Raw genomic sequence first — 21,940 nt, 5'->3', positions numbered from 1 at the left:
TTTTATAATAAGCTGATAATCTGTTGTTTATTAAAGAAACCTGGTTGGTGTATTTTATTCTGGGATAAAAATAGAGTCTGTGATTGACCGTGTTGGTAAGTGGGGAAAAAATTTAAATACATGTTGTGACCTGTGGAGAAGTGGAACTAGAACAAACAGTGCACTCCTCCCGCCTTGGCTGTAACAACATCTGTTGGTTGCAGGTTATGTCTCTTCACCCAAGGCTCTTGGTCAGACAATACCGTGATGCTAGCCTGTGTCAAGCTTAAAATTCATGAGGTGTCCATTCACGTATCCAGAAATATTGGTCTGGATTACTGATTTCTCCCAAGAACTCTCCTGGTTCTCTCTCTTGTGGGTATTGCTGTACTTGATTCACTGCAGTTTGTGTGAAGGTCTTTTGCTTTGTACTTTTAACCAAAGAAATTTTGCTATGACACATATTCCTATAGTGTTCAGTTTTTCCACACTTAAAACACTCAGCTTTACTTGCTGGGCACTGCACTCGTCTGCGGGTCTTGGCTCCACAACGTAGGCAAGGTTTTCCTTTGTCATGCACCTTCTCACCTGTGTGTTTTTTCTGTCCTTCGAAGTGTTTCCCTGGCTTTAGCTTAACCAGCTGTACAGGCATTGGACTCCTTCTCATCCACGGCTTGTCTTCAGCTTGTAGGATGTCCCTAGTGTTTGCAAACTTCAGCCTGTCTTACAATTTGAAATGCCTTTTCCAGTGCAAGGTCTTCCTTGGATTGCAACAGGTCTGACAAGGATTCATCGCTATGCCGACGACTATCCTGTCTCTGATTAGTTCTGCCTTTGCCGCATACTTCCCGCTGCCTAGATGTCCTCCTTATAATTCGGTGGCTCAATCCCACCTGTGCAATCACAATCACTTGCTGAGAGTTGCACTCTATTGCTCTGACTATACAGCTCAAGATCTAATTTGTTCTTTACTGCTACGACATAGGGTGCTGATGGCTTCAGTAATTTATCCCCCCTATTTCCTATCCAAATCATAATCTGTAGATTAGTACCTACACAGGAAGATTCATCAATGGCAGCAAGAGTGCTAAGGAAAATGAGAACTCAATTCACTTGGGACATGCATGTTCATTCCTAGTGGACAATTATAGAATGGTATGCGTAGATGCCTGGGTTATGTAACATCCAGGCATGGTGAAAGGGTTAAGGGAACTTAAGAGAAAAAGTTAATATATAAATAATTTTCAAATGTTCATTAGTTAAAATTGCAGAAAAAATATTAAACTTCTCAATTTAGTTCTGTAATAAAGTATCAGGCACTAATTTTAAGTAAAATTTACAAATCAGCAATTTAGATTTAAAATACCAACTATAAAAAGTTTAGTGTAAATAAATAATAGTCTTCTTTATTGGATATTGAATGTGGCTGCCTTTTTCTATCGATCTGTAACTTGTGGGTTATTTATCAAAAGATAAATTACCCAGCTGTAAAGTAATGTGCAGTTTTTGCATTAGCAAGCATGTAAATTATGAAGTGATGCTGTTAATATGCAAAGCTTGGATGGGAAACTGAAAATGTCTTGTTTTCCGCTCCATTGATTCCCACACGAGGATGCCATTAGCTACGATGTCATTTTATCAGCAGGGGACACAGATCTACTTCTGGAAGGTCATTTTTTGCTATGGATCGTGCTATGATATGTCATCAGCACTCCTTGAATGAGGCCCTGTGGCTTCTTAGTATTTTTTCCATCTGTACATTCGTTCATCATATCTGAAATGGTTTAAAAGCTTATGAGATTTAGGAGTGTTGTATACCAATCTTTTTTTTCTGACAACCTCTACTGACTTCTGGTTCCAAACAAACCTCTGGTGCTTTCGATTGCAGCATTCTCTCAGCGGTCATCCACAGGTTTTGGGCAGATGCAAGATCATTAAACTACATAATTGAATTCTAAAATGTGATTTCTACCATTGCCTTAGGAAGATGTGTGGGCAGCAATAAGTTACAGCCATTTTTATAAAAACTTGCACGGAATTTTATAAAAATTATAAAACAGATTTCAGCAATAAGTTTTGAAACACTCCTAATTTTAAAAAAATTACAATGACTGTTCATGGGGTGAGTCCCAAAAAGTAATACCCAGAAATTGCCCAGTTCCTCAAATATCCATCCATAACAAACATGAAAAAGTAAACTTTAAAATTCAATAAAAATAACAGCTCCATAACATAAGCAATAACCCAACTTACCTGATATTGAATTCCAAGACACAAATTGCAACTCTGAATTAGATAGGCAAAGTAGCACCATGGTAACTGTATGTATATCTAGTTGATGGCAGATCTACAGCTATTATAAAGTAATTTTTAAACTTGAGGGCCCCTAAACTCCCTGAGCTGGAGTGGGGTGGGAAACTTGAATTCCATCTGTCAGCGAGGTGGACCCGGCTGTACTGAAATGGGTAATTTGCTATGGGGAAAGGCTCTGGATAGCCACAGATCAGCAGAATGTCAGATCTAATGGTGGTGCTCACAAGAACCTGAAAACACCAAAAGTGTATTGGCTTTAACCTGGACCCAAGAGTCTGAAGGCCGGAAGGCAGGGCTTCTCTCAGGCCTGTCCAAGATGTCCAGCACTGCAGTCTCTGCCTCTGATGAAAAGGTGGCACAACATTATGGATGCTGCTATGGGGGGATGTGGGGGAAATAGTCGCATTGTGCAATGAAGCTGCCAGGTGCTCCACTGATCTACACAATTATGTAACAGCATATAAAGCTACTGAATTGAGACCTATATCATATACCACACACCCTGGTAGAGGAACCTCAGTGCATGAACATATACGTGATGTTCATCGAACACACTTCTTTTCATAATGGACTGATGAATTCTCACTCTACAGCTTTTTTCAGCCAAGGGAAGGGATCTCTGGAGTCTCAGCTGGAGAACAACGAAGTCATAGGAACATAAGAACAGGAGAAGGACATTTAGCCATTCAATGAGATCATGCCTGATATGTGACTTAATGCCACAGATTCCACCTTTGCTGTCAACAAATTTCAATCTCAGATTTAAATTAACAATTCACCTAGCATCAACTGCCATTTGCAGAAGACAGTCCAAACTTCTACCACCTTTTGTGTGTGCACTGCTAGTCCTAGAGCTCGATTTTACCAATCCTCTAGGGATGGGCATGGAGATCGGGCAGCCTATAAAATGGTACAGGAAGGCGCAGGGATGGCATGCCCATCATCTTCCTGCCACCATGCCATCTTGCCAGCAGCAGGGAAGGTGAACATAAGAACATAAGGAATAGGAGCAAGAGTAGACCATATGGCTGATCTTGGGCTTCAACTTCACTTTCCCACCGCACCCCAAATCACTTGATTCCCCGAGAGACCAAAAATCTGTCTAACCCAACCTCAAATATATTCAGCGATGAATCATTCACTATCCTCTGGGGTAGAGAGTTCCAAAGAGTCACAACCCTCTGAGTGAAGAATTTTCTCCTCATCTCAGTCCTAAGTGATCATCCTCTTTATATGTTTATCCTGTGTTTCAGATTCCCCAGCCAGTGGAAACAACCTCTATGTCTACCCTGTCCAGTCCCTTCAGAATCTTGCAAGTTTCAGTGAGGTCACCTCTCTATCTAAACTCCAGAGAACACAGACCCAATTTACTCAGCCTCTCATCATAGGGCAACCCTCTTAACCTAAGGATCAATCTAGTGAACCTTCACTATACTGCTTCCAATGCAAGTATATCCTTCCTTAAATATGCACACAGTATTCCAGCTGTGGTCTCATCAAAGCCCTGTACAATTGTAGCAAGACTACTTTATTCTTGTTACTCCAATCCCTTGCAATAAAGGCCAACATGCTACTTGCCTTCCTAATTGCTTGCTGTACCTGCATGCTAACTTTGTGTTCCTTGTACAAGTACACCCAAGTCCCTCTGAACATCAACATTTACAAGTTTCATGCCTTTTAAAAAATATTCTGCTATTCTAGTCTTATGACCAAATTGAATAACTCCACACTTTCCCTACATTATACTCCATCTGCCACCTTGTTGCCCACTCACATAACCTGTTTATATCTCTTTATATTTCCCCATTCCCCCCTCCCCCCACCCCCTCCCCTTGAAAAAGCCCTTCAAAACACTCCTACAGAGGATGCAGAGACCAAGTGGGCCCACATCAGAGACGCCAGCTATGGCTCAGCAATGACCACCTATGGCAAACGTGAGAAGCAGAATGCAGACTGGTTTCAATCTAACTTTGAAGAGCTGGAACCACTCATAGCCGCTAAGCGCATTGCACTGTTGAACTATAAGAAAGCCCCCAGCGAGTTAACATCCGTAGCACTCAAAGCAGCCAAAAGTGCTGCACAAAGAACAGCCAGGCGCTATGCAAATGACTACTGGCAACACCTATGCAGTCGTATTCAGCTGGCCTCAGATACCGGAAACATCAGAGGAATGCATGATGGCATTAAGAGAGCCTTTGGGCCAACCATCAAGAAGATCGCCTCCCTTAAGTCTAAATCAGGGACCACGATCACTGAACAACGCAAGCAAATGGACCGCTGGGTGGAGCACTACCTAGAACTGTACGCCAGGGAAAATGTCGTCACTGAGACCGCCCTCAATGCAGCACAGTCTCTGCCAGTCATGGAATAGCTGGACGAACAGCCAACAAAATCGGAACTCAGTGATATCCATTGATTCTCTAACCAGTGGAAAAGCCCTGGGAAGGATGGTATTACCTCTGTAATAATCAAGAGTGCCAAACCTGCTATACTCTTAGCACTCCATGAACTGCTTTGCCTGTGCTGGGATGAGGGAGCAGTACCACAGGACATGCGCAATGCCAATATCATCACCTTTTATAAGAACAAGGGTGACCGCGGTGACTGCAACAACTACCGTGGAATCTCCCTGCTCAGCATAGTGGGGAAAGTCTTCGCTCGAGTCGTTTTAAACAGGCTCCAGGAGCTGGCTGAGTGTGTCTACCCTGAGGCACAGTGTGGCTTTCGAGATCCACCATTGACATGCTGTTCTCCCTTCGACAGCTACAGGAGAAATGCCGTGAACAACAGATGCCCCTCTAGGTTGCTTTCATAGATCTCACCAAAGCCTTTGACCTCGTCAGCAGACGTGGTCTCTTCAGACTACTAGAAAAGATTGGATGTCCACCAAAGCTATTAATTATCATCACCTCATTCCATGACAATATGAAAGGCACAATTCAGCATAGCGGTACCTCATCAGACCCCTTTCCTATCCTGAGTGGCGTGAAACAGGGCTGTGTTCTCGCACCTACACTGTTTGGGATTTTCCTCTCCCTGCTGCTCTCACATGTGTTCAAATCTTAAGAAGGAATTTTCCTCCACACAAGATCAGATGGCAGGTTGTTCAACCTTGCCCGTCTAAGAGCGAAGACCAAAGTACGGAAGGTCCTCTTCAGGGAATTCCTCTTTGCTGACAATGCTGCATTAACATCCCACACAGAAGAGTGTCTGCAGAGACTCATCGACAGGTTTGTGATTGCCTGCAATGAATTTTGTCTAACCATCAGCCTCCAGAAAACGAACATCATGGGACAGGACGTCAGAAATGCTCCATCCATCAATATTGGCAACCATGCTCTGGAAGTGGTTCAAGAGTTCACCTACCTAGGCTTAACTCTCCAGTAACCTGTCTCTCGATGCAGAAAGCAACAAGCGCATGGGTAAGGCATCCGCTGCTATGTCCAGATTGGCCAAGAGAGTGTGGGAAAATGGCGCACTGACACGGAACACAAAAGGCCGAGTGTATCAAGCCTGTGTCCTCAGTACCTTGCTCTACGACAGCGAGGCCTGAACAACATATGTCAGCCAAGAGTGACATCTCAATTCATTCCATCTTCGCTGCCTCCGGAGAATCCTTGGCATCAGGTGGCAGCACTGTATCTCCAACGCAGAAGTCCTCGAGGCAGTCAACATCCCCAACATATACACCGTACTGAGCCAGCGGTCCTTGAGATGGCTTGGCCATGTGAGCCGCATGGAAGATGGCAGGATCCCCAAGGACACTTTGTACAGAGAGCTCGTCACTGGCATCAGACCTAACGGCTCTCCATGTCTCCGCTTTAAAGACGTTTGCAAACACGACATGAAGTCCTGTGACACTGACCATAAGTCATGGGAGTCAGTTGCCAGTGATCACCAGAGCTGGCGGACAGCCATAAAGGCAGGGCTAAAGAGTGGTGAGTCAAGGAGACTTAGCTGTTGGCAGGGAAAAAGACAGAAGCGCAAGGAGAGAGCCAACTATGTAACAGCCCCGACAACCAATTTTATCTGCTCATTGCTAAATCTAAGAAAGGATGCCTTGTTGGATCTAGGACATATTGCTGCAGAAGACCATTCCAGACCCACTCAAGAAATTCACTACCCTTCTGACATGTGCTGGTCTGTTTATCCCAATCTATATGAAAGTTAAAATCTTCCATCAAAACCACTCTGCCGTTGTTATATGCTTCACATAAACCCCAAGTCCCTCTGCACCTGTCTTTAGAATGGTACCATTTAATCTATATTGCCTTTTCCTCCTCAAAGAACAAAAACAGTACAGCACAGGAACAGGCCACTCGGCCCTCCAAGCCTGTGCCGATCTTGATGCCTGCCTAAACTAACACCTTCTGCACTTCCGGGGACCGTATCCCTCTATTACCATCCTATTCATGTATCTGTCAAGATGCCTCTTAAACGTCACTATCGTACCTGCTTCCACCACCTCCCCTGGCAGCAAGTTCCAGGCACTCACCACCCTCTGTGTAAAGAACTTGCCTCGCACATCCCCTCTAAACTTTGCCCCTCGCACCTTAAACCTATGTCCCCTAGTAACTGACTCTTCCACCCTGGGAAAAAGCTTCTGACTATCCACTCTGTCCATGCCGCTCATAACTTTGTAAAGCTCTATCGTGTCGCCCCTCCACCTCCGTCGTTCCAGTGAAAACAATCCGAGTTTATCCAACCTCTCCTCATAGCTAATGCCCTCCAGACCAGGCAACATCCTGGTAAACCTCTTCTGTACCCTCTCCAAAGCCTCCGCGTCCTTCTGGTAGTGTGGCGAAAATGCCAAAATGCATCACCTTACACTTCTCTGTATTAAATTCTATCTGCCACTTGTCTGCCCATTCTGCTAGCCTATCTCTATCCTGTTGCAGTCAATTTGTATTCCCCTCACTGTCTGCCACACCTCCAAGTTTAGTATCATCAGCAAATTTTGAAATGTTGTATTCCAATATCCAAGTCATTAATGTATATCAAAAAAGCGGTGGTCTTAGCACTAAATCTGCACCTAGAATTTATTATATCCATTCTTTATACTCCCCCATGCCCAAACCTGTCCTTCGTCTCTAATGTTTTACTCACATATTTCTTATTTCTCTCTCCTGGTTTAATTATTTTACATCTTCTCGTCTTCCCTTTACCTGTAGTTCCTAAAGTCAATTTCTGACCGTTAATCTACTCTGTTCCCTTTCATTTTTGAACTATTACATATGCTACCTTTTCCATCTAAGCCCTCTCCACCACTTATGAGTGTGATCACCCTAATTATCCTTTCCTCTAGGATGCTGGTCCCAGCCCGATTTAGATGAAGTCCGACTTCACGGTACATTTCCTTCCTGTCCCATTACTGGTGCTAATGTCCCATAAAATGAAAGCCCTCTTTCCTACACTATTCCTTCAACTCCCTCATCTGCTTATCCCTAAGCCAATTTGCGCATGACTCCAGTATTAATCCAGTGATTTTAACTCCTGAGATCCTGTTCTTTAATTCAGCTCCTAGTTCCTGGTACTCTTCAAACAGGACCTCTTGCCTACTCTTCCCTATTTTGTTGGTTCCAACAGAGATCACAATGACTGGATCCTCTCCCCCCCACCCCCCCTTCCCCCTCTCTGATATCATTTCAAGCTGGTTTAAGATCACCCTGGCACCAGGTAGACATCATACCAAGTGGGACTCTCGACCCTGCTTATAAAGGATGCTATCTATCCCCCTAATTATTTAATCCCATATAACTTCCACATTGCTTACTCTTCCCCTTCTCACTCCTTTGGATAGCTTCATGCTCCAAGCTGCTATGAGTCGCATTCTGGCTGTCCTTCTGACAATCTTTATCCTTATCCTCATTGGTAGCAAGAACATGATACCTGTTGGATAGGATCAGTTTCTGTAGATCCTTGTTCTCTATTTCACCTGGGTTCCCCTTACACACACACTATTGGTCACAACAACCCCATTCTAATCTTGCATCTCCTCTATGAGGTGTGACCAAAGTCTGGAGTCAGTTGTCCAGATACTGCTCCCTCTTCCTATGTGTTGGACAGTCTCCAACTCAATGAGTCTGAACCAGAGGGATTCAAGACGGAGACATCTCCTGAAGGTGTGCTCACTTGGGATAGTCTCACTGTCCACAAACTTTCACATATTGCAGTCCAAACCCACATAACCTGCTCTGCCATATCTTAGTCCAGATTATTCATATCTACTTTGTTGTGAAATAGATGAAGAATGGAGAGGAACACTAGAGGTGCAGGAGGCAAGATGATTGTCACCATCATCTTTTCTCAACAAGTAAGGCCTTATTTCTTCCTCCTCATTGTTCTCATCATCTTCATCCTCCTCTTCCTCCCTTATTGCTGGGATCTGCTGAAGTAAAGTACATAAGAATGGTGTTCAGCACCCAGAGAGGGTGACAAGGCATAGGAAGCCTGGAGTTTTATGACAACTTGATCCTTTAAAAAGTGGTGTAGCAGGAACAGATACTGCATAGCATCCACTCACTTGCATCTGGCACTGGCCTACCGATCTCGCTATTGCCAACTTCCATAGCTGTTTGCCACCCCTGGAGTTCAACAGCTTAGTCCTTATGTCAGGTATCTCCCAGCCAGTGGCCTGCCTCTTCTGGGTATTGTGTGCCCATTTCTCCTGGAATAATCACAGCAGATGATGACGGTAAATGTTTTAATGGAATTTCCCAGTAAACAGTTAATGTATCCAATGACAGGTACTAGAAGGACCCTAAAATATGAGGTTGGATTTGTTCTGGCCAGATACAGGGGTTGGGAAATGTGTTCCAAGCAGTGGTTCTAACTGAAAGAGTTCCAATCCATTTCAGCATGGTGTAGTGAGAGTGAAGGCTTGGAAAAAGAACACTGCAGTTGTGGCCACTCCTGTAAGTGTTAAAAAATTTGAACAGACTCAGTGAGAACGACTATGAACTATAACATTTTCTAGCCATCAGGACTCACCAGATGCACTACAATGTTCTTTTTTCTGTCCTGTCTGTTCCTATGATGCCCTAGATGCAATTGAAACTCATCAAACGAGAAACTGGAGGTGAGAATTTATCACTCCACGGTACAATGCACCAGCCTATTGCCAATTTAGAATATGCATTAGTTGGTAGCTTGGTAACAATGGTTAGCATTTTGTTGCCATCTCATGTATATTTTAAACCCTGCTTGCATTAATACCTGTTTCAGCTTCTTCTGCAATTATATGATGCCAATGAACTTAACCACATTTGCAAGATAGTAACGTGCAAACAGACATTGCATGTTTCTTTCAATATATCTTCTCATGGCTACTGAGTTATGATATAAGGTAAGCACATTTGCTCAAAAGTAGGATACAAATGCTTCACTTAATTTATAGCACTCCAATAACGTAGCACTTGTATTAACAAACAGGAGTAATCCCATGCTTGAAGAATCACAGCTGCATTCTCTACTGGAAATCAGCAATGATTAAAATAGCAGGTGTTATGTACGACAAAGCTACATAGAAGCTGTTGTGCAAAGTTTGTAAATTATGATCATTGCTAGATTTTTAACATAATTCTTGACAAGTGGGTGTTAGAAATCATGCAGTAATATTCATGAGCAAGCTATGCCAAATTGCTGTAAAAATTGAGTGTCTTGTGGTGAATCGTGGCAGGGAACAAGCATTACAGAAAACCTGGATGAAAAATCAGAGCATTGCAGTGAAACCCTGTCAAAAATTAAAAGAGCTGAAGGGAATGTTACACATAATAATAGCACTGGGACAAATCTTTGAGAAATGAGAGTCTTGCAGCAAGACACTGTATCATGTATCACATGTCACGGTGAATCCCTCTGAGAAATGATGGCCCTTCAAATAATGAGAGCATCACAGTGGATCCCTACAAGAAATGTGTGTGCTCTAGTGAAGTCCTGGAAATTAGGACACTGCCAAACTACAATGAAAAACAAATGTACCATCAAGGATCATAAAACAACTTGTCCAAGCAAAAGAAAAAAATCACAGCAAATTACTTCAAAAATGTACCATCAAGGAAAAACCTCTGCACGACACAAGGTGCAAGAAACTAGAGCGCCATAGCTAATTATTGGGAAAACAGGGGAATCATGGCTGATCCCTGGGAGAAACAGCACCATGGCTCATGACTGAGCAAAACAGGAGCCTTGTGGTTCATTACTGAGAAAAACAGGAGCGTCATAGTTAATCACTGATAAATATGAGCATCGTAGCTAATCACAGGAAAAAAAAGTATTGCATTTAATCATTGAAAGAAATTAGAATAATGTGCCTAATTATAGGGAGAAATGAGACCAACAAATCTAATCACTTAAGAACTGCATCACAACTGATCATTACGAGAAACAATGGTATCGCAGCTAATTACTGGGAAAAACAGAAGCATCATGAATAATTTCATTAAGAAACCCTCAAGTATTGGATATGTTCCAAAATGTTGTGTGAATTTGAGCAAGAAGAAAGTACTGCACTGAAGTCATGGTAAGAAGTTATAGTATACAGTAAAAGGTAAATTTACTGATCCCACACTCTCAATGGCAACTGCTCTCAGAGAATACCAGCTGAATAACTGGGCTACAGTATTCCGATGAAGGGTCACTGACCCGAAACGTTAACTCTGCTTCTCTTTCCACAGATGCTGACAGACCTGCTGAGTGGTTCCAGAATTTCTTGTTTTTATTACAGTATTCTAGCCCTGTGTCTGTTCTACACTATCTCTAAGCCTGCCTCCCTGCTGAAAATGCAGGATTGGTTGTTACCTGTAAATCTCTGAGAAAGAGTATTGTGGCAAGACACTGCAAGACAAATAAGCACCAGAGTGGATATCTGAGAAACTAGACTGTCCCAATGAATGATGGCAAAGCTCTGAGATATGAGCCCCAATTATCACCAGAAATAAGAAAAACACCTAAAATCGCGAAGAAATGAATAGCTACATGAACCTAGAATACTGCAGAAAATTACAGCAGGATAGAAGATCATGGAAAATCCCTGAGAATGCATAAGCTCATGCTTATTCCAGCAGGGACCAGTAGATAGTGATCAGGACAAAGAACCCCGGTTGATTTTTCCCTCTTTAGACTAGAAGTGCTGAGACTAATTATAATATCCTACCACCACCTCAACTGAGATTATCTAACTCGCCACAGATTTGAAAATGAACCTTGGACCTTCCTAGTCATTTACGATTCATTTGTGCAATGACAGTGCATTTGTTAACTCAATCATTGTGGGAATTATTCATATGTGTTTTAAGGTTAAGTGCTATATAATAGGTCTCCCTTGATGATCTAGGTATATAGACCAGAAAATCCTAGCTTTAATTTTTAATCATGTTGTTAGCTCGGTACTACAGTCAATGTCCAAGGGTAAATAGGGGTAAAATAAAGACAAAGTTCTTCTCTCCTATCTTGTCACTACTGCTGCAAAGTGCCCATGTATAGAAGTGAGATAATGACTGGAAACGATATCATTGTGATCCCTTTCATCACTGGAAATTTATGACTACACTCATTAGCTAGGCTCATTTGGGTATAGTATCGAAACACTTCTCATGTTCATGCAACCATATCTCAGCAAAAATCATTGGCTTAGATTTCCAATCATAATATTGAAGGTAAGCCATTAAAATGAATGAGTTATGATTGGTGTTCTGAGCAGAAAATCTAGGCCTACGTACTCCAAAAAGAGGGGAGAAATAGTTGCAAAAAGTATGATGAATATAACATTTAATCATTTTATAATATAGATTTTTTCAATAGCTTTTTAAAATTAAGTTAAATAACAGGCTTACTTGTACTATTTCTATCTCATGCGGCTTTTCTTAACCGTGATGGTATTTCTTTTGCATTTTATTGCAAAGTAAAGATAAACACCAATTTGGCACTGCAAACAGAAGTGCTTAATATTTCTGGAATCAACTGCAAAGGTGTTCATTTTTTATATTGCAACTCTAAGCTTTATTTACATAATCTGAAGATTTGAATTAATATTTTCACAAATATATTAATTTATTTTTCCTATTGGTCAATTTCCATAAGCACATTTTGCAACATAGCTCATTCTTAAAAATGAGAATACTATAATTATACTGTCAAGATCCACATCATGACATTTGAGCACTCATTAATCAATAACACTTTGGTTTATGCTTATAATTATTTATCATCTGGAAATATGCATTATCTATTCAATCTGAAGTTACATTTCCTCCAGAATAGTTTTTCCTTTTGGCTTTTAGGCAATGGCCTGAATTTCCATCCCATAACTACTGTGAGAGAGTTTACAGAAGCTGGCCCCCTAGAGCTGGTGCTTCTGTGAGAAAAGACCCACCTCAGGTCTCTAAATTCCAGGAGGCTGATATCTGTTACTCACCTGTCAACTGGATAGGAATAGTAGATTAGGAGCTCAAGCAAATAAGTTAGCAGGCACAAAGGATAATCACATCATTAAGATGCAGAAAAACAGAATTAATTTTGTTGACATTTTCTGGTGATTGTTGTTTCAAGCAGGGTAGCAGAAAGACGGCATATGATGCATGCCAGCTGAATTGTTCATGCGCAAACCAGGCCAAATACAATAAGTTGAGAGGGGAAGTGAAGAGGAAAATAAGACCGGCAAAGAGAGAATATGAGAATAGAATGGAGTTAACATAAAAGGTAACTCAAAAATCTTCTACACCAGCATGTAAATAGTAAGCAGGTAGTCAGAAGCGGAATGGGGCCTATCAGGGACAAAGAGAGTGATAGAGGTGCAGGGCAAGGCTAGAATACTTGAGTAATTTTTAATCAGTGTTTACTAAGGAAGAGGACGCTGATAAAGTATCAGTAAAAGCAGAGATGGTAGAGGTAATGAATGGGGTGAAAATTGAAAGGCAGGATGTACTGGAAAGGCTGGCTATGCCTAGAGTGGATAAATCATCTGGTTTGGATGACTTGCAACCCAGGTTGCTAAGGGAAGATGGAAGGGCTTGCCATAATCTTGAAGTCTTCCCTGCATACTGGGGAGGTGACAGAGGATTGAAAATGTAATATATTTGTTCAATAAAGGGTTAAGGACAGTCCTAGGAACTACAGGCTGGTCAGTTTAACATCAGTGGTGAGTAAGGTTTTAGAAACAATAATCAGGGGAAAAAAAACAGAAGCTTGACGAGGTTTGAGTTATTTAAGGAGAGCCAGCACAAATTTGTAAAAGGCAGATCATGTTTGATTAGCTGAATTATTTGATGAAAGGAATGCAATGGATGTTGTCTATATAGATTTTAAGAAAGCATTTGACAAAGTATCACATAAAAGGCTGGTTAATAAAATTGAGGCTCATGGAATAAGAGGGTCAGTGTCAGCTTGGATAACAAATTGGCTTAACGACAGATATCAGAGAGTCGTGGTAAATGAAATAAAAACAGAAAGTGCTCGAAATACTCAGCAGGTCAGGCAGCATCTGTGGACAGAGAAGCAAAGTTAACGTTTCAGGTCAGTGACCTTTCATCAGAACTGGCAAAGAGTTCACATTAGTGAACTGGGGGAAAGAGTGGTTTACAACAATTGATAGTTTCATGGCACCATTACAGAGACTAGCTTTCAATTCCAGCTTTTTAAAAATTAATTTATATAATTCCTGCAACAGGACATAGACAGGCTAGCAGCATTGGCAAACAAGTGACCGATGGAATTTAATTCAGAGAAGTCTGAGGTGATGCACTGTGGCAGAAGTTATAAGAAGAGGCAATATACACTTAATGACATAGTTCTAAAAAGTGTGCAGAGGCAGAGGGATTGGGGGTTCATGTTCATAGATCTTTGAAGGTGGCAAGACATATTGAGAGAGTAGTTAGCAAAGCATATAGGATCTTGGGTTTCATAAATAGAGGTATTGGGTACAAAAGCAGGGAGGTTATGCTGAACCTTTATAAAGCTCCGGTTAGGCCACAACTAAAATATTGCATCCAGTTCTGGTCAACACACTTTAGGAAGGATGTGAGAGTCCTTGAGAGGGTGCAGAGGAGATTTACCAAAATGGTTCTAGGGATGAGGGAATTTAGCTACAAGGTTAGGTTGGAGAAGCTAGAGTTGTTCTCCTTGGAGCAAAGGAGGTTGAGAAGAGATCTGAAAGAGGTGTACAAGATTATGGCAGGTTTAGATACGGTAGACAGAGAAAAGCTGATCCCATTAGCTGTTGGTGCAAGGAATAGGGGACACAGATTTAAAGTTTTGGGCAACAAATACAGGAGAGATGTCAGGAAGAGCTTTTTTTAAACACAGCGAGTGGTAATAGCATGGAACTCGATGCCTACGAGGGTGGTGGAAGGACAGACAATTAATAATTTCAAAAGGAAACTGGATAGACATGAGGTAAATAAACTTAGAGGGCTACAGGGATAGAGTGGGGAAATGGGACCATCTGGATTGTTCTATAGATAGCCAGCATGAACTCAACGGGCCTAATGGCCTGCTTCTATTCTGTAATGACTCTGAGTCTAAGTAAAGACAGCTTGTTCACATGAAATTGTGAGTTCATTTCTGTGTATCTGCCAACTATTGGGAGTTCGATGACAGCAGGGGAAATGTAAACTTCTGTGTTATGAAGGACCTTGGGAGACGTCTTGGAAAATGAGGGAATTTGAGAGTATTGGGGAGTAGGGGTAGGAGAACAAGTGTGTGGTCAGTCGACCTTTATTTATTGAAATTCTGGGCCATCAGTTGTGCTGTCCCTACATTAGCAGCTGGCTCTTCTGTTCCACTCCTCCTTCTAGTGCATGTTCTTTGTGCTGTGGAAATGCCCAAGGAAGATCTGTGTCTCCAGACCATGGCGAGTGAGTGTTTAGGCGCAGGAAAGAAGTAGCCTCAACCATGTCTTCAGCCTCTTCATAACACAAAATGAAGAAATTCCCATTGGGAGATCTATCTCTAAAGTGCAAAACAATACTTTAAGCACAGCTGAGTATAAGTGGCAGTAAAAGTCCTGACTATCCGAAAGATTAAAAGATATGCTAGGTATACAAAGAACAACCAATCTTCAGCAGTATCACATAAAATAGATCCTCAGTTTGGTCTCCACCTCAGGGACAACTTGTAGCAGCTCTTATGATTATTGATATTGTGGCACTAGTTATAAAGAATCAATTTGTGGAAATGGAGGGTGATGGGTAATGGTTTAGCCATGCCCCTGACCACAATTAGGTATGGTGGAACAGGCTTCTTGTGGGCCTTGAAGGAAACTGTCAGTATTTTGAGAGAGGAATGTAGGTGCAGATGTTTTGTGACAGTTTTGACGCAATTAGTTTTAAGATGACATTTAACTCTGTTTACCCTCCAAAATCCCCCCTAAAGTGAATCCAGACCTATATTTCTTTATCACACAACAGAAAAGTGTAGTCTTAATGGAATGGCACAATGAATTTAAAGCTGACTAGATCTGCATCCAATAACTGATTAAGTTGAGGACTTTTAGCAGTATGCAGAAAACAGTTTTCCAGATAAACATGACCTTGAAGTTCAGTCTGGCACAAAAGTAGTTAAAACTCAATTTTCATCCCAAAATCCTATCTTCTGGTTTGCATAAATCAGTTGGAAAATTTGTAGTGCCTAGAAAGTGGCGCCCTCTGTGATGTGTGGTTTCCTACTTCTAATTGTAAATGGAAACTGAAGCAAAATCGTAGTTTCAGTGATGTCTGATGCACTCTAAATTTACCCCGATATCCAACTTGGCAGATCCACAGTGGTATATTTCAAGTGGGCTATTCCAATCTTTACCAGAAATATAGCCTCCCTAAAAGCTCCCCATTATGACAAGAGTACTCCTATAATTGCGGATCATATAAAAGGATAAAAAAAATTAGGTTCAACATTTCATATTTAAACAAAGCTGAAAAATTAGAATTGTATCAGTTACAAAATGATCAATTAATTTGTTCTGCACACATGAGTACTTACTGCAAAAATGAACAGCATTCAGGCAATACTCATTTTTCTATGGTTAACACAACCTCATTTAACTGCAAATCAGACTGGAACGCTGTGATCCAATTGTAATCTTTTCAAACATTTTAGATCCGTGCTTCAGATAGCACATTTAAATGTAGACTCTTAATCCAGTAATAAACAATGCCCCAATCATTCATGTTTTTGAATATTGAGCACACCAATTATTGTCAGCCCACTGAACAATTTACCTGAAGAGAGCAGTCACCACAAATTGTAATCATTTGTATATAAATACTCTTATAAAAGCTCTTTTTGATTATTATAGTAAAATATTTTGACAATTTACATTGACTCAATTGTAAAATAAAAATGAGTCGAGCTTTCAATATTTAAAATTATTTTTGTATGCAGTTTATAGCAACCAAGAGCAAAAACATAGGACATGGAATTTTGGATTTCAAGGTTTCTCTGATAGAGGCTTCGTCATTCATTTATCGCAGAAACGTCAACAGTCAGGCTGCATTTTGCAAGTTACATGATTTTTAAAAAACTGCAAAACCAATACTGGTCACACAGATTCAGCGGCATTAAAGATAATAAAGCTCTGAGAAATGGAATTAGATGCATAACTCAGTGAAATGCATTTCTGAGATCAACAATTATTTGCAGTCTATTTTTGAAAAATTCTGCAGATGGCAGTGCAGTACAGCATTTGGAGCAGTGAACGTTGACACTCCAAATCATAAAATACAAGTAGATTTCCAGTCACATATCTATTAACACTTTCAGACTTATAAGGAGACTTTTGCACCAAAATAAAGCAGACTATAATGATGGGGATTAAGCGGGAAATATTATGGATTGAGAATAGCTCTGTAATTTCACACATGAATAATTGTAAAGAAAATCATATTTACATCTGCTAATTGTTAATAAACATTGGTAATTTTTGGAAGCTATGTTGGATATTCAAGGTCTTATAAAAATGCTTGGTCAAAGATATAGGTTTTAAGGAGTGTCTTAAAGGAGAAGAGAAAGCTAGAGAGTCAGAGATGTTTAGGGAGGAAATTCCAGACTTTAGTTCTGGACAACTGAAGATATGGCTGCCAATGTGGACATGCATTAGAGGACAGAGATGGAAGAACGTAAACTATTTGAGGATTGTAGGGCTAGAGTAGGTTACAGAGATAGGGATGGGCAAGGCCATGAAATAATTGAACACACGGATGAAAATTTTAAAATCTAGGTGCTGCTGCACCAGGAGACAATGCAGATCAGCAAGCACAGAGGCGATGTATGAATGGGACCTCATATGAGTTGGGATACAGGCAGCAGAAATTTGGATGAGCTTAAGTTTATAGAGCGTGGAAGATGGGAGACCAGCTAGGGGACCACTGGAATATTTAAGTCTGGAGGTAACAGAAGCATGGAAGAAATTTCAGCAGCAGATGGACTTAGGAAGGGACAGAGAAAGTCAATAGTCTTCCCTATGTATAACTGTCGGAAATTTCTGCTCATCCAGTACTGGATGTTGGACGAGCAGTCTGACAACACAGAGGCAGTGGAAGAATCGAGAGAGATGGTGGTGAGATGGAGCTTGATGTCATGCTGTGATTTCAGATGATGTCACGGAGAGGAAGCATGTCGATAAGAAATATTTTAACATTACTATTTCCAATTCAGATACACAATAAACACTTAAATGAACAATGGGAAAAGTACAAATTCTAATATATTGAAGGAGAAGACAAGTAAGTAAAGTACTTGGTCTTAGATGTGCTCACTCTGATCTTCATTTATTTATATAAAGTACTTTAAAAATGTATTTGACGGATTCCCAAACATTTTGTGGTCTCGTAAGAGAAAATGCTCCTGTAAGTCATCTCCACCATGCGACAGTTTAAAAATACGTATCTAACAGATTTTAGCTATTGCTAAAACAAATCTGAAGTTGAAGATATGCAAATGTGCTTCTTTCTTATTTTTTTCATACTTGTTGCAGCCACTCAAAATTACATTGTTACTATATCATATTTGACATATAATAAACAGACGTTTTTGTAAAATAATCTATGCTAATACTGGCAATTATTAGGACAAGGTAACTATTTTAGATTACTTACGCTTCCAAAGATATATTAGAGTAGAAAATTATGTAGCCAGGTACCATCTGATTAGCATCAGGCATGCTGGTGTTCAAATCTCCATCAAATAGAACTTTCCGCACAGATGTCTGGGGAACAATGTTCAATACAGCCCAACACCTAGAAGAGAAAGGTAATAAAGAACAAAGAACAAAGAACAGTACAGCTCAGGAACAGGCCATTCGGCCCTCCAAGCCTGCGCCGATCTTGATGCCTGCCTGAACTAACACCTTCTGCACTTCCGGGGCCCATATCCCTCTATTCCCTTCCTATTCATGTATTTGTCAAGATGTCTCTTAAACGTCGCTATCGTATCTGCTTCCACCACCTCCCCTGGCAGCAAGTTCCAGGCACTCACCACCCTCTGTGCAAAAACCTTGCCTCGCACATGCCCTCTAAACTTTGCCCCTCACACCTTAAACCTATGTCCCCTAGTAACTGACTCTTCCACCCTGGGAAAAAGCTTCTGACTATCCACTCTGTCCATGCCGCTCATAACTTTGTCAACCTCTATCATGTCGCCCCTCCACCTCCGTCGTTCCAGTGAAAACAATCCGAGTTTTTCCAACCTATCCTCATAGCTAATGCCCTCCAGACCAGGCAACATCCTGGTAAACCTCCTCTGTACCCTCTCCAAAGCCTCCACGTCCTTCTGGTAGTGTGGCAACCAGAATTGCACGCAATATTTTAAGTGTGGCCTAACTAAAGTTCTGTACAGCTGCAACATGACTTGCCAATTTTTATACTCTATGCCCCAACCGATGAAGGCAAGCATGCCGTATGCCTTCTTGACTACCTTATCCACCTGCGTTGCCACTTTCAGTGACCTGTGGACCCGTACGTCCAGATCTCTCTGCCTGTCAATACTCCTAAGGGTTCTGCCATTTACTGTATACCTCCCACCTGCATTAGACCTTCCAAAATGCATTACCTTACATTTGTCCGGATTAAACTCCATCTGCCATTTCTCCGCCCAAGTCTCCAACTGATCTATATCCTGCTGTATCCTCTGACAATCCTCATTATTATCCGCAACTCCACCAACCTTTGTGTCGTCCGCAAACTTGCTAATCAGACCAGCTACATTTTCCTCCAAATCATTTATATATACTACAAACAGCAAAGGTCCCAGCACTGATCCCTGCGGAACACCACTAGTCACATCCCTCCATTCAGAAAAACACCCATCCACTGATACCCTCTGTCTTCTATGACCGAGCCAGTTCTGTATCCATCTTGCCAGCTCACCTCTGATCCCGTGTGACTTCACCTTTTGTACCAGTCTGCCATGTGGGACCTTGTCAAAGGCTTTACTAAAGTCCATATAGATAACATCCACTGCCCTTCCTTCATCAATCATCTTCGTCACTTCCTCAAAAAACTCAATCAAATTAGTAAGACACGACCTCCCCTTCACAAAACCATGCTGTCTCTCGCTAATAAGTTCGTTTGTTTCCAAATGGGAGTAAATCCTGTCCCGAAGAATCCTCTCTAATAGTTTCCCTACCACTGACGTAAGGCTCACCGGCCTATAATTTCCTGGATTATCCTTGCCACCCTTCTTAAACAAAGGCACAACATTGGCTATTCTCCAGTCCTCTGGAACCTCACCTGTAGCCAATGAAGATGCAAAGATTTCTGTCAAGGCCCCAGCAATTTCTTCCCTTGCCACCCTCAGTATTCTAGGGTAGATCCCATCAGACCCTGGGAACTTATCTACCTTAATGCTTTGCAAGACACCCAACACCTCCTCCTTATTGATAATGAGATGACTGAGACTATCTGCACTCCCTTCCCTCGGCTCATCATCCACCAAGTCCTTCTCTTTGGTGAATACTGATGCAAAGTACTCATTTAGCACCTCGCCCATTTCCTCTGGCTCCACACATAGATTCCCATCTCTGTCCTTGAGTGGGCCAACCCTTTCCCTGGTTACCCTCTTGCTCTTTATATATGTATAAAAAGCCTTCAGATTTTCCTTAATCCTGTTTGCCAATGACTTTTCATGACCCCTTTTAGCCCTGCTGACTCTTTGCTTAAGTTCCTTAAAGATTAACTCACGAATCTAAAGCTCTTTAATTTTACCACCATCACCTCAAACACTAATTGTGAAGACCTCATGATTGAGAGTATGGGCTGAATTTTACCAGCTCCTCGACCCCGCGGGGGGTCGGTAAAATTCTGCGGGGAGAGGCCCGCCTCAACCCCCGATGGTCGAGAAGGGCCCGCCGCATATTGCTGGCGGTGGGGAGACCTTGGTGCGGCCACCCCGTCACTTGGCGGCGGCATCCCAATTACCATATTAAAAACAGTACTTACCTCTGCAGATTATACAGCCTGCCGCCTCTCGATGCACACTTCCGGATTTTAAGTTGAAAGGGCGACTGTCACATGCCGTCCCGTTCAGGAACACAAAAGCAGACTGGTCATCAGAGGCAGAAGTTTTCACCAGCAAAGTTAAGCCCACATATTCAGGGGTCTCACTCTGCATTCTGGAAGGGAGGTTGGAGTGTGGATTTCAGGGGTCTCACTCTGCAGACATGTAGGGAGCCACTGCAATTCTGCCCTCCCTAATGGCTGGCGGCTCTGTGCCATTGATTGCCTCTGTCAGTGAAGGAGCAATGGCACTCGAGTCACTCTGTTTGTGGGGAGAGTGCCAGAGACAGTAGGTGTGTGAAGCTTATATGCCTGGTGGGCTAATGGATGCAGCTTGTACAATCTTGAGTTGGTCACGCGGTGCCACTCTTAGTGAGAGCTAAGACAGGCAATGCCATGTCATGCCACATAGCTGCTGCATGAAAGCACCTGATGTACCACTCAACATCAATCTCTGCCCTGTCAGGAACCTTCGAAGAATTGAAGGAACTGATTTGAATTGCAACTTGAAGATGGGGATGTGCTTCTTGAGAGGATCCATATGCGCCGCAGGCACCCCAGCACTGCTGCAGAGGAGAGATACAATGCCAGCCACGGAGCTACAAGAGCCATCATTGAGCAGGCGATTAGCATGCTGAAAATGTGCTTCCACTGCCTGGATAAATCAGGTGATGCCCTGCAGTACGAGCCGGAAAGGGTAGCTCGCATCGTTGCTGTGCTCTGAAAACTTCCCGCACAACTACACACTCAATAGGGGGGAGGCCTTGAAGGATAAGGAGAGCAATGAGCAGGACTCATCCTTGGACGATGAGAATGCTGAGGGCTTACAGCAGGAAAGGCACATGGGAGGACAGCATCCAGGCACCGCATTCAGGGCGAGCAGCGAGCTAAAGATGCACTGCAGCGCCTCAATGATCAAAGGTTCTCCATGCCATAGGAATCACTGTGGGCTCTGCAAGCCACACAGAACTCTCGTTTACCTGTTGTGCAGCAGTCCGCATCTGCAACATCTCTGCGTCCACCATTACTGGCAGCCATTGTCCATGTTACTGCATCCATTGAGACGCATGAGTGATACTGGCATGGCAATGATGTTATTCCATACATTGGCAGTTCTGAAAGGCCAATGATGGAATGGGAGGAGCCATGATCGGTACATGCTGGCA

The 21,940-nt window shown here is 42.1% G+C and overlaps 1 protein-coding gene across 2 annotated transcripts in view; it reads right to left on the bottom strand.

Moving 5' to 3' along the window:
• Positions 1-21,940, bottom strand: part of si:ch211-51h4.2 (uncharacterized) — a 374,380-nt gene that overhangs the window by 126,303 nt on the left and 226,137 nt on the right. For both annotated transcript variants that reach the window (XM_068042238.1, XM_068042237.1), the window contains exon 12: positions 18,378-18,518. In XM_068042238.1, the coding sequence (XP_067898339.1) occupies positions 18,378-18,518 (141 nt within the window). The remainder of the gene's footprint in view (positions 1-18,377; positions 18,519-21,940) is intronic.

This window comes from Heterodontus francisci, chromosome 11 (assembly GCF_036365525.1).
Source record: "Heterodontus francisci isolate sHetFra1 chromosome 11, sHetFra1.hap1, whole genome shotgun sequence".
Lineage (NCBI taxonomy): Eukaryota > Metazoa > Chordata > Chondrichthyes > Heterodontiformes > Heterodontidae > Heterodontus > Heterodontus francisci.
The sequence above is the reverse complement of the archived record's forward strand: the minus strand, read 5'-3'. Positions and strand labels throughout refer to the sequence as shown.